Here is a 19,314-nt window from a genome sequence, read left to right as displayed (position 1 = left end):
CATATTAATGTCTTCTGAAATTTTAGGTATGTTCTCAAGGTTTCAAAATGGAGCAAAGCAGCATAAATTGAGAAAGTAAGTCACACAAAATAATTAACTGTACAATATATTACATATTAAATACATTAAAATAACAAAACATCCCTTGTTTACAAAGACTTGAAATGAAGCTCTCTTACATGAGAAAGATGCTGCTTTTTAAACAAAGTCCACCTGACTTGTGCAGAAATCTCTCCCTCAGGCCTCTCACTGAAATATGCTCTGAATTCCATTGCCATTGTTCCAATCCCATTCAAAATTCATTTCCTAACTATCCACTCCATTTATCTCCTTAACATCAAACATCAGTTTGTTTGCAATCTTGGTGTCATATTGCACTGCAAGATAAACACCTGACCAAAATTTTGTGTTAGTACTATGATCACCCATTCCCACATTTAACAGCACCAGATGGACTGCTGTAAGACCATAAGATGCAAGAGCAGAAGCGGCCATTCAGCCCATCAAGTACACTCCACCATTCAATAAAATTATGGTTGATCTGACAATCCTCAACTCCACTTTCCCTGTCTTTTCCCCATAATCCTTTGTTCTCTTACTTAATAAAAAACATGTCTATCTCACCCATTCCCCTTGTTACCTGATGATGCCCTGCACTCTTAGTTCATCTCCAACATTCTACCCTTTGCAAAGTTGAGATAATTCAAAACTGCTGCCCAGGTCCTAAATTGAACAAATGATCAGTTACCCCTAATGCATCAGTGCTTACTGCCACACTGGTTTGTGGTCAAACCATTTTTTGATTTTGAAATTCTCATACTTGGTTTCAAATTCCTTCCAGATCTCGCCCCTACCTACCATGGGATTTCATTCAAGGGCTCACAGAATTCTGTTCTTTTAATCATCCTGCCGTTTGTGTCTGTGCAGTCTGCTGCAAAGGCATAAGGCTCTGGATTCCCTCCCACTGTGGGGTTCTGTGCTGGGCTAACACCTTAGGTGCTATCAGTTGTTGTTGTTGAAAGGGATAAAAATCCAAACACACAAACAGTGCATTTCTCTAACCAATGCCAGAGGACGGTGAGTAGCGGTGGAAGGGTGCTTTCTGGATGGGAGATCAGTAACTTTTGCAGGGATCAGTGCTGGGACCTTTTTCATTTGTATTACACACAAATGAACTGAAAGAAAATGTGGGTAGTCTGATTAGTAAGTTTGCAGATGACACCAAAATTGGCGAAATTGCAGATAGTGAGGAGGATTGTCAAAGGATAGAGGTAGATTGCAGATTTGTGCAGGAAAATGGCAGATAAGAATTTAGTTCAAACAAATACGTGGTGATGCATTTTGGAAGATCAAATTCAGGTGCGAATTGTACAATAAATGGTAGAACGCTTAGGAGGAATGACAAAGAGGGACCTGGGCAGACTGCTCCACAGATCCCTGAAAGTGGATATGGTGATCACCAAGGTATACAGCACACTTGCCTTCATCCACTGAGGCATCGAATATAAAAATTATGTTACAGCTGTGTAAGACTTTAGTTAGGCTACATTTGGAATATTGCGTGCTGTTCTGATTGCCAAGCTACCAGAAGGACGTGAATGCTTTGAAGAGGGGGCAAAGAAAGTTTACCAGGAAGTCGCCTATTCTGGAGTTATGAGGAGAGATTGGATAAACTTTCACTGGCAAGATAAAGGCTGAGGCGTGACCTGATAGAGGTCTACAAAATTATGAGGGGCATAGATAGGGTGGATAGTCAACTACAAGAGGGCACTGGTTCTAGGCAAGAGAGGGAAGTTTAGGGAAGAAGTGTGAGGAAAGTTTATCGCAGAGGGTGGCGGGTGCTTGGAACACACTGCCAGTGGAGGTGGTGGAAGCAGGCACATTAGCAATATTTAATATGCATGAAAGGGAAGTGAACAGAGGGATAGAAACCACATATAGGCAATAAGTAGAGGGCCTAAATGAGGATTAGGAATCAATGCAGACTTGGTGGGCCAAAGGGCCTGTTCCTCTGCTGTAGTGTATTGTATTATAAATGTATAGCCAATCACTAACAACGCTTAGGATGTTACTAGAGAAGCTGAAATCTCCCCAGCCACTTAATGCGATTAGCACCTTGGACTGTCCTGGACACTCTGCATCCTATGGAAACCACTGCAATACTCTTTTACAAAACAATCTCTTCACTGTGGTTCATTACCATTCTAAGGCGGTTTCCAGAAATAAAATAAATACAAGCTATAAACATAACATGGACAATAATCTATTTTTGGCAACAAAAATATTTCTTTCTTTCTTCTCAAGGAATATATGCACTCTTATAGAACATAGAACAGTACAGAACAGAACAGGTACTTCAGCCCACGATGTTGTACCGAACATTGATCCTCATGTAAGGTAAATCTAATGTATGAACCCTAAAATATCTACCTGGATTGTTAGGGATTGTCTGGCAGTGGAAGGACTCATCTTGTACTCCATCACAATACACTTCAGTACAGCTCTCTTGAAATGTGTGTCGTGGCTCATTGTTGTTCATGTGCTGCTCTTCTGCCAGCTGTGGCTCAGAACCAACCTGACATAGGCGTTGCTGACAGAGGGAGCTAGGACACTCACAAAATGGGAAACTCCATTCATTAGAGGCTCCATTGTTTAGGATTAAAGGGATTGGCACTGACGGCTGAACATTTGGAAGATGGCACTGCCGCCCACGGTTCCCATAATGAATATGTACTCGACAGTCCTCCAGAGTACTGTAGTCCTGATGGAAGTAAACCATTGGTTGATCCATCTGGAAACTTCTTTTCCTCCTCCTTCGCCTCCTCCTGTTACTGGTCCGACTGGATTTATTTTCTGAAGGCACTTGATCTGGTTTGGCACAAACTGCCTCACTCTTTCTCCTTTCCACATCCATAGTTTTCAAGGATGTTTCAGGAAGGCAGAGTCCAGTGGGGAGTAACAGGTGCTGGTCCAAGCAGGGGCACTGGACAGGATGGGCAGCGCACTGGGATTGACAGCTGAACTCTGCCTCAGGCTGGCAGTGTCGTTTATCATTCATGAACTCCTCCAACTGTGTGCTATCCTGCTTCTCTGCTGAGCTCCAGCTGGGGTTCATACATTGCACTCCTTCAGGACTTGGGTCAGCGTCGCCATAGTGATGGTGCCGATGATGGTGGTAGTGAGTGTGGCTAAACACATTGTCTTCCAGAGGACCATTAACTGAGTCCATTGACCTGGGTCTCTGTACTTCAAAGGTTGAACTCTTCATAGTTTCCCCACCCGCCCCACAGTACACAAGAGGATCATACTCACTGCTCAGAGAGCTACGGAAGGTTGACTGGCTCCCATAGGTACAATGGTTACTGATGTCTGTACAGTCCAGTGTTGAATCACTGGAGGAGCAGTGGCAAGGACCTGAGCTGGAATCACTACCTGGGCTGTCAGCCAGGTATCCACTTCTCACTGAACAGTTAATACCAAAACTGTCCCCTGAGTAGCTGTGGTTGTCATGGTTGCTGGTGATCTGTGAATGATCAGGAGCACAGTTAGGCGTTAAGTGATGTGAGGATAGTGGGGCATTGCATGCTGAAAGGTGCTGCGGCCAGCAGGGAGGTTTATGCAGACATGGGTGATGAAGAACTTGGTCTGGCCATGGTGGGCCTTTTCGGACAGTAAAGGGTCTGTGGTGTCTGTAGAAAACTCCTTGGCCATCAACATGACGGTAGTTACACCTATGCAAGTTTGAAGATTGTTGGGGCCTTGTGGCCACATATCTCATGGTGTTGAACCCTGCACGATAGACTTCTGGAGCAACAAAGTAATGGCCAGGGGGTGCAATTTGCATTCCTGGAGTTCTGGGATTGTTCAAGCGAGAAGGCCTGGAAGGAATGGCAGTGTCTGGCCTGTGAAGATGCGCATGACCAGGGTAACGCCTGAGCAAATGGATACGCTGGTTTAGTTGAGCAGCTGGATTGGCTTGGTCTTGAGGTTCCAGTTGCGGAATTGAAGAACTACCCTCTGAAAACAAAACGGAATAATGAATCATTAGCAACTACTAAAGCCAAATATTTCCTTTGACATTTAATTACATTTCTAAGGCTCAGGGGCCATTATAGCTTTACAACGGAATGGGGACCAGTCTTCAAAGCAACAGGCACAAGGTAGGCCACTGAGTCACACTTGAAATTGGACTCAGCTCTCAAATATCATTACAAATGGACCTGGTACACATTCTACCCCTATATGTGCTTGCAGATGACTTACTTTATCTTCTCAAAGATTGGGCTGTGCAACCACACAAAGCTGCAAAACTGGACTTATATGGCATTTATTCATTTGTAATTTTAATCACAATCCCCCAGTATCAACAGCAGAGGTATGAATGCTGCTACTTTTGCTCCAAATTCACTCTAGTGGAGAGAATTTGAACATTGACCACAGTACCAGACAGTGCTGTTAAAGAATGAAAAAGTGGCAATTTTTACTCGGTTCAAAATGATTGAAAAATTGCAGGTTTTCAGACCTGTTCTGATAACACAAGGTCACTCCAGCCAGCAAGGTGAAAATCACATTTGCTGTCCCAGTTACTATTTATGTTTGCTGCCCTAATGTTTTTTTTACCTCCAGAGACAGTAAAACAAATTACCTCAGTTGGTAGTTATGTCTACCAAAAGTCATTGCATTCAGAGGTACGGATACTGCTTCATGTATATTATAATCTGCATCAGGCTGTTTTATCCCTTACCATTTAACAAATCCACAGCGTCAAATCTCAATTAGGATTTGTTTCCCTCAAAAATTCCTGAACTACACTCAGAACTTTCACCTACCAATGATATTGTACATGCAGAGAGGGCAGGTACGATGCTGAAGAAGCCAGGGATCTATACATTCCTTGTGGAATTCATGGAAACAAGAAATTATCCGTAGATCCTGTAAAGACACATCAATCATAGGAGAAACATTACATTCTAGTGAACACACAGGACATGGACAGTGGGAATCAACTATTTAATAGAACAGCACAGACAACTATGAGTGTGATTCTTTCACCAAATGACCTGGATCAGCTTGAGGAAGGCTGGAGCATCATGCAACAAGTGAAATTAAAATCTGAGAAATGGAATGACCAAAGGATTATTATAGCTTTAACTGAAGCCCAGCTAGAAGAGGTCAAGATCTTGCTCTCTAGTGGGCAAACTAGAAAGGCAAGCCAGAACACAGTCCTTTCTTCTCAAACCAGAATTCAAACCAGCAATCAGATCCTTTTTAAATGATAAGGGTTTGCAGATTCACAATCCAGAACTCAATAAGTTTGGTTTTATTGCACAAATACATTTTAAATACAAATGCGTGGTAACACAACAAGAATCAAAAATCTAATTGGGGGAAAAAAATTCATTGAAAGATATCAGGCTGAGAAATTAAGCTCATTTATGACAATGAGGATTTCTATTATTAGCTGTTCCAATCAATCTGCTATGATTTTTTTCTCACCTGCCCATCAGCAAACTCCTCCAGACAGATAGCACACACTGGCTCTGACACATTGCTACTCTGTGAATCCAAGCTGTTCTGATGCTCGTGACCCTGAGCCTGACACCTTGATTGATAACGGCGTGTGGCGAGCTGGCTGATCGCATTGATAGTCTGCTGCTGCAAGGAATTCTGTTAAAAAAGGATGACATTGAGATTAGAATCACAGAATCCCTACACTGCAGAAAGAAGCCAATCAGCCCAATGAGTCTGCACTGAATCTCTGAAGAGCACCCTACCCAGACCCACCGCCCCACCCCATCCCCATAACACTGCATTTACCATGACTAATCTACATAGCATGCACATCAGTGGACACTATCAGGCAATTTAGCATGATGATAAAGGTCTTAATTAAGGTGTCAAATTTTCAAGAGCATCTTAGAAAAGGAGAGAAATTATGAGAAATAGAGGGGTCAGGATGGGAGTAAGAGCTTAGGGCCTCGGCAGCTGACAGCACTGTTGGCAGGTTGAAAGGCAAATTGGCATCATGATGTTATATCAAGTATATTCAAACAGCGCTGTATCTGAATCAGCTGATTTTCTCTATTTTCTTTCTCCTTTCTTTATGTCATATTCATTGTTACATTCACTGGATTTCCAGTAGCATGGATGTGGCATCATTATTAGACGTAACCACTTAACTGTGATGTTCAGACTCTTGCTACAAGGCAAACCCTTTACACTTTCACTCATCAGTTGGACGACAGTTGCAAGGAGTCTCAATCCAGGGTTCAGGGTAGTCAGCATCCATTCTCAAAGCATATCAACAAATATAACTTTGAGATCGGATTCCCGGCCGGTTTACAGCTGGCGAGCATTCAGAGGAGTTGCTCCTACTATGGACAGAAAATACTGTGGAAGTTGGAACAGTTGAACAGCACAACATGATGGAATAGGCAGTCTGCAACATCCCACTCCTTGGATTGATGGCTTTCTTGGATCATTTGCAGCAACAGCCAGTCATTTATAATCGCAATGAATTATTCATACTTTCCTATATTATACAGGCCCTACGGCTTTTAAAGGTGTTTATTTCTACATGGGAACATGCAAGATTGAGAGCTGGGAAAGATCCCAGACATCGAGAAAGTCAAGACTGGGACATACTAGTCACTGAAAACTTTATGCATTTAAGAATTTTATTGACTATTAAAGCTGGAATAATTAGCTGCAACAAATTGATTAATAAACAGTGTAGCCTTTAATATAGAAATAGAGTAGAGAGACTTTTGAGAAGTGAGTGATTTTGGTAAGAGAGATATTCTAGTGACACGATGTTACTTAGCAAGGGATGACTAACTACATTGACGGTATAACAGATATGCTCAAGTTTGCATCCTCTGGATCTAACAAATGAAAGCAATGTGTGATTTCCAGAAAAACTTTGGTTGTAGATCACACTTCAGTTAGAAGGTGACATGTTGAACAAAGAACCAGTTGAGATGTAAGAAAAGGTCAAGGGGTCCTTTATCCTGGAGTGGAGTGGATGGGGAAGAGCAAGAGAGAGCGAGAGCACAAAAGGGAGAGTGACGGCATGAGAGAGAGCGAAAGACAAGAGACAGTGCACGCGAAAAAGAGTCTGAGAGAGCAAAAGTGCGAGAGTGAGCAAGAGCCTTAGATATGCCTGGGAAATGTTACAAGCTTGCTGAGGGCCCAACCTGAGTTGAGAGGGGGGGGGGGGGGGGGGGGAGGAATCTATGACTGACATCTTTCCACTAGATATAAGCAGTCCTTTGGTTTTAACTTTGGCTTAAACAGTCTTGAATCTTCACTACAGCTCTTATTTACCGTCTGTCCTTATGTCATCAACCAAGTGGAGAATGGGTGGGTTGTACATTAGAGACATTCCAGTCACAGCATGAATTATGCAAAACCATTTTTCTCTTCCACTCCTGGGCCAGTTCAATCTCTTTCTCTTTGCCAGTTTGCATAATGCCTTTTTGAACTTCCCATCAGCAATTTACACCCAATGCTGCATCATATGCTTTATTGATCCTACACATTCTTCTGTCCCCTGTGAATTCATTTTGACCACCTTCCATCCTCTACCTGAGCATGCTAAAAATCAGTTTTCTATGCATGTGGTTGTTACATCCCATCCTCTTGCTCCGTTCCTTTCTAAACGCTCATCAACACATTATGTCTTCCAACTGAGGGATTCTTAAAGCATTGGTTTTCATGCTCTGCACGTGTGCTGTCGATCCTCTGTGTGTTTCCTGTTTTTGAACTGAAAAGATCAGATAAAGCACCTCATGCTTTAAAGGTATATTTGAGTCTGAACCTCACAGGAGCATCTCCTTCTTCAACAATATATCACAAGTATGGAAAATTTACAGTGTGTACCAAAAGCTTATAGGAGAAATACACGGGTTATAACAGATTTCAAACTAAAGGCCAGAACTGCTAGTACAGCGAGTACTGCTCATACCGAAGAGATTCTGTAATACTTTCAAATGTGCACTGTCTCTATCATACCTTACTCTCAAATAGAATCAAATCTTAGATTTTGAGAACCAAGCAGTCATTGAGTCTGAAGACTTTTCATTGCCACATTGTGTGCATTTAAACACAAATCTTAGGCTGGCAGATTGTATCTTGTAACATGTACGATGCAATTATTGCATGTTTCCCTTCAGAAAAGAACAAGTGTTATTAGGGCACAATTCAGAACCTAAATTTGAATTGTCACTGCGATAGTAACAGCAAAGAATCCTGAGTGGTCATGAATGCGGGATCACAAGTATTCACAGATGCAAACCAAAGTTAAGTTACATGACTGGACTGAAGTTTTAACAGAAAACTAACAGCCAAGACTGCTACAAATTGGAGGGCACTGCTCTCACCCGAGTCCGGTTCTGCTTGCATTTGATTCTCACCGCCAGGATCATGACAACAACTGAGAAAGCCACAATCAGAGTCATGAGGATCCCCACATCGTAGGCTGGCTGAAGAGGAGAGAAACGGAGATTACTGATTGAGTCTTTGAGACAATTCTATCTTTTGGCGTAATAATGGCTCAGTCAAAACATGACAAGCAGAAGAGACCTAATTAAGTGAACAAAATCTAAAAAACGACATTAAACATCTTAGGTTCTTTTTGAAGAATAAAGCTTTGATGGAAGTGATTAGTGTTGTGTGCAAGAGAGAGGGGAAAAGAGGTACAAACACTCAGTTCTGGGTACTACAGGAATGTGAACATTACCTGGTGTGCAAGGCTGGGGCTGAAGAAATTTTCAAAGGAACCACAACTCTTGTAATTTTCCCTCATGGGACAAGAAGTCATTTGTTAGTAGATGGGTGGATGACAAATATCAGAGGAATAATTCAGACAGCTATGATAGTATATCATCGTTACATTACTGGAGAAGGCACACAGTCAGGGAACCATTTCCAAGAACACTTTGCAGACTGGATGTGTCACAGAAGTATCAAAGATAATTCCCAGCAGTTACTAGCTGTCTGTGATTCACTCCCCATTACTTGTACATTTGCAGCTTGATAGATTTGCTGTGTAAGAGAAATGAAACAAAATGTGTGGTGTATAGCTGAGCCTTGCAAGTCTCATCTTGTACAATGGAAAGTAGCGAGTTATATTGAACTGCCCGAGGGCTGTTCACAGGAAAGAAAAGAGATACATTTCATGCTTGTAGCAGTTAAAGCCCATTTTCCTATACCTAGTTACTGGAATGTGACCCACAACTCAGTTACCTACACTATCGTCTTCAATGGTCAGAATTTGTATATACTTCTGTGTTTCAGCTTTCAACTCCCTCCCAGGCCCCATTTGACACACTCAATAACCAGAGGAATACTGCTGCTTTTCAGAGGGAAATGAAGGTTCACATACTTTTGATTCTGGACATAGGGAATTTAAGATACAAGGAAAGATTATGGGTGTTGCGCTTGTTTTCTTTTGGAAAAGGAATGTTCAGCTGACCTAAACAAAGTTTTTCAAATAATGGGAATTAACACAATTGCTCCAGTTACATTGCTCACTGTGCTGAATGGTTTACATTCCATTTCAGGTCTAAAACATTTCTACAGGGATTCACAAGTGGTGAAGAGGAAAGGAGCAATGATGAAGGAAGATTTAGGAGAAACAAATAAAGACAATATTTTTGGTTGGAGGGAGAGAGTTGGCAAAGAGGCAAAATTTTTAAGGGATAGAACTTCAGAATGCAGATGGAAGAATGCTGAAGGAACTTAATGACTCAAAGAATAATAGGGGAAACAAGGTACAGGGAAAGGGCATTAAGGCAGGTGGTATAAAATGGTTAGAGAGACAATTAAATGTATTTCTGGTGAGGAAAGGTGGGATTGATTTTTGGGAAGTGATAAACTTTGTTTTTGCAACTCTGTAGGAATGAAAACATCATTCAGGATTAATCTGTGCAGAGACAGGTTGACGTACTATGGGAAGTTATTGATTTTTTTATATACAGGACCCATACATTTCAGATTCCCTGTAAGAAAGTATTTCTATGCTGACCCATAGCTCTGGCTTTTAGTGACTGACATTCAAGACTTCAGATGTGATCTGACTTCCTCATAACGAGGCCACAAAATAGGAAGATAAAACACACTTAAAAATATTCCAAAATTGACAAATGGTGGATGGACTGAGTTGTCAAATCATGTTTTTTTTTCTCCCACCTACTTAACATGTGACCTGTGGGTCCATCCAATCCAACCAATACAGTTGGGATCATAATTTGCCTGAATTATCCCAACTTTGGAATATTTTAACTTGTCAACGCTTTGAAAGTGAGAGAATGGAATTGTAGGCTTGATGGGGATCAGTATTATTCTAATGAATAAATGAAGGCTTCAGGAAATGCTCTTAGCTGAATGAATAGAGAAGGGTTTTTGTTTACCTTAAAGTGCTCTCAGCCCATAGTCACATTTCCTACCTCAGTCTCATTTCCAGATTTAGTTAGAATGTTTTAGATTTTCTAATGAAAAACATATACAATGGGGAATTATTTTGAGGCTGTCTTACAGACAGACCCCAGGAAACATCCATCCACAGGTTAGTTACACTATAATTAGCTTGATGAAACCATATCTGTCTCAGACTCTTTCGAACGAAGCTTTCACAAAGGTTTATAAACAGGTTACGCAGATAGCCTCACATCCTCCTGCTCACTTGGTGGCCCAACTTTAGGACCTCTGTGAAAATAGTTGAAAATTAATTCTGAGTAAGTTACCTAAAAATGTTTTGCAAGTATTACTCTAGGTAACTATTTAATGAAGGCAAGTATTGGCAGCTAAATATGAGAGTATTATGAACCTATTGCTAATTAGACATTGTGCCAAAAATGATGAAATAGCAGGAGGCTGAGTGGGTCCCCAAACTGAATGTCGTTCTGTGCAAGTGTTGGGTTGCTATGAAGAGCTTATTATCTTACACAAACCTCTAGTTTATCAGAATATTTCCACTGACTTTTCAAGTGTTCAGCTAAGCTTGAGATATGCATTTCTGACATATCACTTACCCGACCCAATCTGTCACTCTTGACATGAATCCTGACTATTGCTTCACCATTGGTGTTAATGACCTTCATCAGTTGGGTAGCATCATGACCTTGGATCAGGATAACTGGACAAGGCAAAAGATCCTCTTGATTCTGTTTCAGCTACCAAGAGGGAGAGAAAAGCCACGTAAAGGAGTGTCCTTTTGGAGGATTAATTAATGATCTTGTATTCAGCAACACTCATAGGTATGTAACTTATAACTTGAAAACTTTTACCAATACAGAATTAACAAAGGCTGTCTACAACTTGAGGCTTTACATTGCTTAATGTGTACACCAACCAGTGGAAAGGATACAAAAGATATGCAAGTTTACAAATTCCAAAGGGTCTCAACACTCAGGGCTAAATGATATAAAAACACAGATGGATTACAAATTGGCATAGACTCATTTTCACAGTAAGAGATATAGAATTTACCCATGTTTCTTAGAGAGAAAAACAAGACAACAGAGACTACAACGATTCCATTAACAGTGCACATTCTGGGCAAACTCTGTCTGTCTGTCCCCATGAAACTAAACACGCAACTCGTGGAGGCAGCATGAGAGAAACGGAGTTCCACAGCACTGATTAGATTAGATTTTCTACAGTATGGAAACAGGCCCTTTGGCCCAACAAGTCCACACCGACACACCGAAGAATAACCCACCCAGACCCATTCCCCAACTTAGCTTGGCCAATTCACCTAACCTGCACATCTTTGCATTGTGGAAGGAAACCGGAGCACCCGGAGGAAACCCATGCAGACATTGGAAGAATGACCTTGAATATCCCATGTTACTTAGAATCTCTTGATTACCTCTCACACTCAAGTTTTAGTTTCCTTTTACATTCTAACACATTTAAAACATCCACAAACAATTTATACAAGGTCCTCAGCGATCTGTTATGATTTCCTTAATCAACTACTATGGTCTCACTCTTCACACTTTTTGCTTCCTTTTACAAAGGTTTGACATGTATCCATTATTTCCAACTGTTAATATTCATTGCATCCTCCATGGTATACTCTTGATCTTAGCTTCAAAGCTCACTTTAATAAGCCCAGTGGTGACCCACTCCACTTCTACAGGTGTCCCTCATTTCTTTGTGGTAGTTTTACAATCCTAAGCTTGTGCTGGATTTCACTTAAATTATTCTGTGCTTTCATCATCAATTTTTAAAAAGAAACTTGTTCACTTTAGGGAAGGCTTCAGTTTAGAGAAAAATGGAGATTGATCCCACTTTTTAATAATACAGAAAGAGTAACCAAATTATTAACATTTATAGAATGTCAATACCAAGGTTTAAACTCTTCAAGCCTTCTCACCGTGCACTCTAATTAACTACATTACTACAGAAGGACATTAAGCATATGATTCCAGTGGGGTTAAATCAATTCGGTCAGTATCTTCAGAAAGATAGGTCTGCTTGAACACAGAAAAGCAGGGCAAATAATTTGTGGGCAAATGCTTTTTTCCTTAAAAAAAGGATTTTTGTGTTGCTTTCCCATTTGTTAATACTTGATTGCTCAGTACAACAAAAGTCCTGAAGTCAGATTAACTTTAGTTTCTTATTTGGAAGACATATTCCTGAGTGAAGCTTAGAATAGTTTTTACCACATTTACCACTCATTCACTGACTCATTTTAGTAGTTAGCGTGTGGGCTCTCAGCTCAAATGAATAAAGTAATTCCTCCATAATATAAAGCATTTATCCACTTTGGACATTCTTTTCATAAAACTGGAAATACATACGAATTATCCTTCTTAGCTTTAAATTCTTGACCCAACACAAACTTGTAATTAGTATCAATATCTTATCAACAAATCTAATTCTGTTTCTCTCTCATGTCTGGTTATATAAATGCAATGCTCTCTGAACGAGTTACATTTTTCTGTTCAATCAAACCACCTCTCATGATGTTAAAGTCACAGATTGGAGAAAGCTGCATTCTACTCACACATGTCCACCTATCAACGTTCAAAGCACTGGTCTTTGCCATTATTCCCTCATGCCCTCTCATAATTTTCCATTTTCTTACAATTACCCCCTTCAAAATGGAATCCAGCCTTGAATTGATGAGTGTGTCTTAGTGCTCAAGTCGTGAACAGTAGCACAGTTTACTATGCACTTACATTAAGGGCCCCCAAAGTGCAACATTTGATGCTTTTGGATTTTTTGTTTAGTGGTAGACGTGCTCAGTCACAGCCTTCTTACCTCTATGGAGATTGAGAGCTTGATCTCCTTTCTGGTTAGAGGCCACAACCTAGAATGATACTTCAGTGGTGTTTTTACTAAGTGCTGCTTTGTCAGAAATGTGGTCCTTCTAATCAAATATTAAACAGAGTTTTTTTAATTTACTGGTTCATGGGATGTGGACACTGCTGGCATGTTACTTCCTATCCCAACTGCCCTTGAGGAGGTGGTGAGTCACTTTATTGAATCTCTGCAGTTCATCTGAAGAACTAGGAGCAGGAGTAGGCCCTCTGGCCTGCTCAAGCCTGCTCCACCATTCAATAAGATCATGGCTGATCTTTTCGTGGCCTCAGCTCCACGTACCTGCCCTCTCGCCATAACCCTTAATTCCTTCATTGTTCATTATCTTAGTTTTAAAACCATTGTTCGGACTAGCGTCAACTACTACACTGGGCAGGGAATTCCACAGATTAACAAACCTCTGGGTGAAGAAGTTCCTTCTCAATTCAGTCCTAAATCTTCTACCCCTAATTTTGAGGCTATGCCCTCTTGTCCTAGTTTCACCCGCCAGTGGAAACATCCTCTCTACGTCGATCTCATCTATTCCCTTCAGAACTTTACATGTTTCTATAAGATCTCCCCTCATTCTTCTAAATTCCAATGAAGATAATCCCAGACTACTCAGGTCTCCTCATAAGCCAATCCCCTCAATTCCGGAATCAACCGAGTGAATCTCCTCTGCACCCCCTCTAGTGCCAGTACATCCTTTCTCAAGTAAGGAGTCCAAAAGTGCACACTGTACTCCAGGTGTGGCCTCACCAGCACCCTATACATCTGCAACAAAACCTCTCTGCTTTTAAACTCAATCCGTTTAGCAATGAAGGATAAAATTCCATTTGACTTCCTAATTACCTGTTGCACCTGCAGACCAACCTTCCGTGATTCATGCACAAGAACACCAAGGTTCCTCTGCGTAGCAGCATGCTGCAACTTTTTAACCATTCAAGTAATAGTCCTTTTTACTGTTACTCCTATCAAAATGGATGACGTCACATTTATTAAGATTGTATTCCATCTGCCAAACCTTTGCCCACTCACTTAAAATATCCATGTTCCTCTGTAAAGTTTCACATTCCTCTGCACACTTTGCTCTGCCACTCATCTTAGTGTCATCTGCAAATGTTGACACACTACATGTGGTCCCAAACTCCAAATAATCTATATAAATTGTGAATAATTTCAGTCCCAATACTGCTCCCTGAGGCAAGCCACTAGTTACTGATTGCCAACCAGAATAGCACTCATTTATCCCCACTCTTTGCTTCCTGTTAGTCAACCAATCCTCGATCCACTAATACTTTACCCATAATGTCATGCATGTTTATCGTATGCAGCAGCCTCTTGTGCGGCACCTTCTCAAAGACCTTTTGGAAATCTAGGTACACCACATCCACTGGGTCCCTGTTGTCCACCATGTTCGTAATGTCTTCACAGAATTTCAAAAGATTAGTTAAACATGACCTGCCCTTCATGAACCAAGCTGTGTCTGCCAATGGGACAATTTCTATCTACATGCTTTGTTATTTTTTCCTTGATAATAGACTCAAACATCTTCCCCAGAACAGAAGTTAAGCTATCTGGTCTATAATTCCCCATCTTTTGTCTACTGCCCTTTTTAAGCAGTGGAATTCCCATAGAGCTATTAAGTAGAAAGTCCTGAATTTTGGCCCAACTACAATGAAGCAAAATATTTCCAAATCAGAGTCATGTGTGGTTTGGTTGGAATTTGCAGGTGGTGATGTCCCCATGTGTCTTCTGCCTTTATCCTTTGAAGTTGGTACGGGTTGTGGCTTTGAGAGATGCTATTGAAAGTAAAATCTTACAGGGATTTGCAGTATATCTTCAAAATAGCATGCACTGTAGCCTAGATGCACTGGTGATGATATCAGGGTGTGTTTAATATGATGGATAGGATGCCAATCAAAGGGGTTAAACTCATCCTGGATACTGCTGCTACTATTACTTTTATGCCTCCATGAACAGATAGGATCTATGATAAAACTAAGGTCCTGTCTTCCCTGTTTTGGTGGCTCAGAATGATGTTGTAGTGTCTGAAGAATAACAGGTTGTGTGTCCCCTGAATTAGCCACATTCTTCATTTGTTTCACCTGTGACTGTTTTTTGGATCTTGTAGTTAAAACTAGTTGCTGTGGATGTCCATCTCCACAGAAGTCAATGCTTGCCTGGAAATAAAAATGGTTTCAATAAAAGTTCCTGAAGAATTCGAGATATTGTCTGCTCAGTGACAAATTGGATGACTAGGATCATGCTTAGAAAGGTGTGCACTTACATCACACTTCTGGCGAGAGGTGACAATCTGCTGCTTTTGCTGAGTTGTAGAAAAATAGACTTTAACAAAAGATCATATTTTCCCCAAATTATTCCCAGGTTATGCAGTCTGGTGGTTGGTGTTAATGACAGAGGTTTTGAATACTTGTCTTACCTGACCCGCAGCACTTGCATCATCTGTTACATCAAAAATCACTGCTGTGGCACCTCTCTGAATAGCAAACTTAGCCTAAAGGAGACAATGACAAAAGTTGTGAAAATATACATAACACGTTCTACTCCACAAAACTGTTAAACCAAAAGCTTCCTTATTTGTGATTGTTATACAAAGTTAGGAGGCTCTCAATCAGTATCTAGATAAGGATGGAAACATGACCAGAGATATATCTGAACTTCTCTGCCTTGCACTCTTCAGAAGTGACAAAATAGAATACAGTGCCTTTGTCTTAGAGAGTAATCACCACAATAATGAAGGTACAAACATCAGATCAAATGGCAGACAAACAAGAAACATGGCACCATGTGAGGGAAACAGCAATTGAGTGTCATAATGGGTTTCTGAGTAATTAGGATGCTAAATACATCATAGTTATCTTCGGTGGTTTGTACTCGAGATTTCTTAAAAAAATAACTGTTGCAAATTCTCACAAATCTTTTGTCCCAATTTTGAATTTTATAAGGTTCACATGCTCCTGAGTATAATTGAATCCCCAGATTCCTCATTAACTCTTTAATCTGTAAAGGTCCAAGCACCAAATGTTTCTCAAGTTCAAATGTACTCTGATGTGCTAATGCTGAAGTGCAAACTACTGTATATTGAGACATCCAGGTACAGTAACTGAAAACCAAGAATTCAGCAGGTGGCGCTGATTATTCAACTAGAGCATCTGCAGAGAAACATAGCTACTTCCCTCGATCCATGTGTAGTCACCCAAGATTCAACTTTGTATGGTTTTTAGTTACATCTTTAAATTTATTTTTAGCAAACCAACCTTTTCTTGGCTGAGACACAACATATTGAGGGCAAAATTTCAGATGATCTTCAACTCTCCAAAGTAATATAATCTGTTCTAATCTTCACAGGACAGTTGAAGAACAAACCGAAAAGCCAACTCTTGGCTTCCTCTTAAGTGTTATGGTTTTGAACTATAACAAGTATAAGCTGATGCTTACTGTTGTTCAATCTACAAATGAGAAGAAGTGACTGATAAATATTACTTAGCCAATAGTACAATGAGTCTAGTAAGTCTGAAGCTGTATACTGATCCAGTCAGTTTCTCTCGTTCCTTTATGTATTGTACCTTAAAATGACCACATTTCTCAGCATTTATTCAACTTCCTGAGTTTACCCAACATAGATCCACACTGTACATCCTAAGGAATGGGATACTTTAAACCAACGAGACTCAATTTTGTTCCAATGGTGCATGAATGATCTGAAGGCAACACAGTGCATTCCCAGCAGGATGGTGCTTTGACAGGGACTGGAATGGTACCAGCAAATCCATTTGCAATGGATGAGTTTCAGCAAGCACAGGTGATACTTCAAAACATCTGGAGTGATGAGATTCCATCCTCTGGACATACAAGACATAACTTAACAATTGCCAAATAAAACTTTCCTCAGTGGTAATCAGGTCTCAGAATGCCATAGGGCTGCACTCTAATAATTTAATATTAACTGAGACACTTTGGTGCCTGTGAATGTAATGTTTGTACATAATAGTTAATTGTAATCAATGTCTGCTGGATTCTTCCATATCACAATATCCTTGACCAGTTTCTTATGTTACAGAAGATAACATAAGCATCGTTGCATCAGTTTAAAAAGACACCGCTGAAGGCAGGCTCACACCATGCTATTTACAGCTCCCGTGATATTGTATTACATCTTTTCTCTTTCACTCTCTGAGGGCTCCAATATTTTCATGGCAGATGTTTGGAAAATTAATTATGGACTTTAATGTTAGGCAACAGATAATTTGGACAAAGGGACAGTTTTTTTCCCTTCATTAGAATCAGTTTGAGAACATACAGCCACACAGATCTGTAGATATTGGTACAAAGTTTTAAGTGTTTTCATTATCCATGATTTGGACTTAATTTATGGATGGGTATTGAGACACTTTTACTGAGTAACAACTAACCAAATATTTATGCAATTGGATTTTACAGATCAAGCGATAGATGATTCTGAGAAAAGAACTATGAAAATCCTACTTGCTATTTGCAAGCTTCAGCTGAGACCAATGCTTAGAGACCACAGTGACCTCTATTCGTGTTTCTGGCTCATGCAAGTCAGGAAAGGTACTTAAAAATAACCAGAAGGAGATTTGCTCGGAATCATAAATATTAATCAGGGCAACTGAAGTACCAGAGTCAGGAAGCATGAGACTGATAGACACAGTGATCAAGAGCTTCTGTGAACTATTTTGCCAGAGGAGTTTGAGTGACAACATTAGTTGAAAAGCAGATTAAATCAACATCTTCCCCTGGGAAATTCAAGAAAGCAATTTAAAATTCATCTTCCACCAGCAAATCCGCCCACCTACCCAAACTCTTCAAAGTGGTGGGGAGCTGCAGAGTCGAAGCTACTGAACTCGGGAAAGTGTAAGTCACGCAGGAATGACCAATGACTCAACAACTATCAAAGTAACTACCGATCAACTTTACCCGGTTTAGACACAGCCCTTTGGCCTCGGAGGATAAAAGGAGTGTTAACTGGTGCCACCTCACCCAGCCAAGTGCTCACTCACAGGGAGCAACATGATTTGTGTTTGGCTTGCTGGAGGCACAAATCAGAAAGCAAAAGATAAACAATGACGGTTGAAAATGTAATCTTTAAAAATACATTACAAAGTAATCATTTGCAGAAAAAGAAATATGCTCAATGTTTCAGGCAGTGACAGAGGCTGGTCACTTTTTATGAACTGGTGAATTTTGACAAAGGGCTCCCGTGATATTGTATTACATCTTTTCTCTTTCAGATGTCAATAAGCCTACAGTGCTCTGACCAGCATTTACTATTTTAAAACCTGGGTCTTGATGTTTGTTGTTGGGGCAATCGTACACATGTTACTAAAAGGTCAAGACCTCTCTACTCCAGTTGAAAGTATGGCATCTCAAGGGAGGTGGTCACCTGGAGCACTGCTCCTCTGCAAACACACTACAGCACATCTCAGCCTTTGATCCCATTGCTTAAGCTTCTCCTTTCACATTAAACATTTATTTACTCTGAACACCTGACCCTCAGGGCCTTTCTCCTATTGTGTTTGCTGGCTTGCTTTAGAAAGCAGTTCAGCTCAAAGTCACAGCAAATGCTTCCCAGAAATGACTTATCAAAATGGCTAAAGTCCAACAAATGGAGATAACAGAAATGGACAAAATCTGACTTTACAAAGGTACAGGCGCAATTCATTGTTCATACTGTACCATTTGAACATTAACAAAATAATGTTAATTATTGAAGCTTGTTTTGTGAGTTCAAGAAACACTTTGCATTTCTGAAACCCAGTGCCACCCTTGGGCACTCAACTCAGATATAATTAGTTTCAGATGCCACTTTAAAGGACTGGGATGTTCCAGTGCTCGAATCCTATGGGAATTCACCCCATTTGCTTTCTTCATTTGTACCCTGCTCAATTTAGTGGATCTGGAAGTTTGGTAAAATGGTTTCTTTGCTGTTGTCTTATCAGCTGATGAATCTCAAATCAC

At 40.5% G+C, this 19,314-nt stretch overlaps 1 protein-coding gene across 1 annotated transcript in view; it reads right to left on the bottom strand.

Annotated features, from left to right (window-relative positions):
* Window positions 1–19,314, bottom strand: part of rnf43 (ring finger protein 43) — a 193,917-nt gene that overhangs the window by 3,274 nt on the left and 171,329 nt on the right. Inside the window, exons 3-8 of the mRNA XM_087977440.1 lie at window positions 15,755–15,829; window positions 11,034–11,174; window positions 8,382–8,483; window positions 5,497–5,667; window positions 4,830–4,932; window positions 2,431–4,017 (exon numbers count right to left, since the gene is read on the bottom strand). Coding sequence (XP_087833566.1) covers window positions 2,431–4,017; window positions 4,830–4,932; window positions 5,497–5,667; window positions 8,382–8,483; window positions 11,034–11,174; window positions 15,755–15,829 — 2,179 coding nt within the window. The remainder of the gene's footprint in view (window positions 1–2,430; window positions 4,018–4,829; window positions 4,933–5,496; window positions 5,668–8,381; window positions 8,484–11,033; window positions 11,175–15,754; window positions 15,830–19,314) is intronic.

This window comes from Chiloscyllium plagiosum, unplaced genomic scaffold (assembly GCF_037043375.1).
Source record: "Chiloscyllium plagiosum isolate Xiang-an unplaced genomic scaffold, Cpla_swu_hap1 HiC_scaffold_31, whole genome shotgun sequence".
In the NCBI taxonomy this organism is placed as follows: Eukaryota; Metazoa; Chordata; class Chondrichthyes; order Orectolobiformes; family Hemiscylliidae; genus Chiloscyllium; species Chiloscyllium plagiosum.
This window is presented reverse-complemented; position numbering and strand designations above follow the sequence as displayed.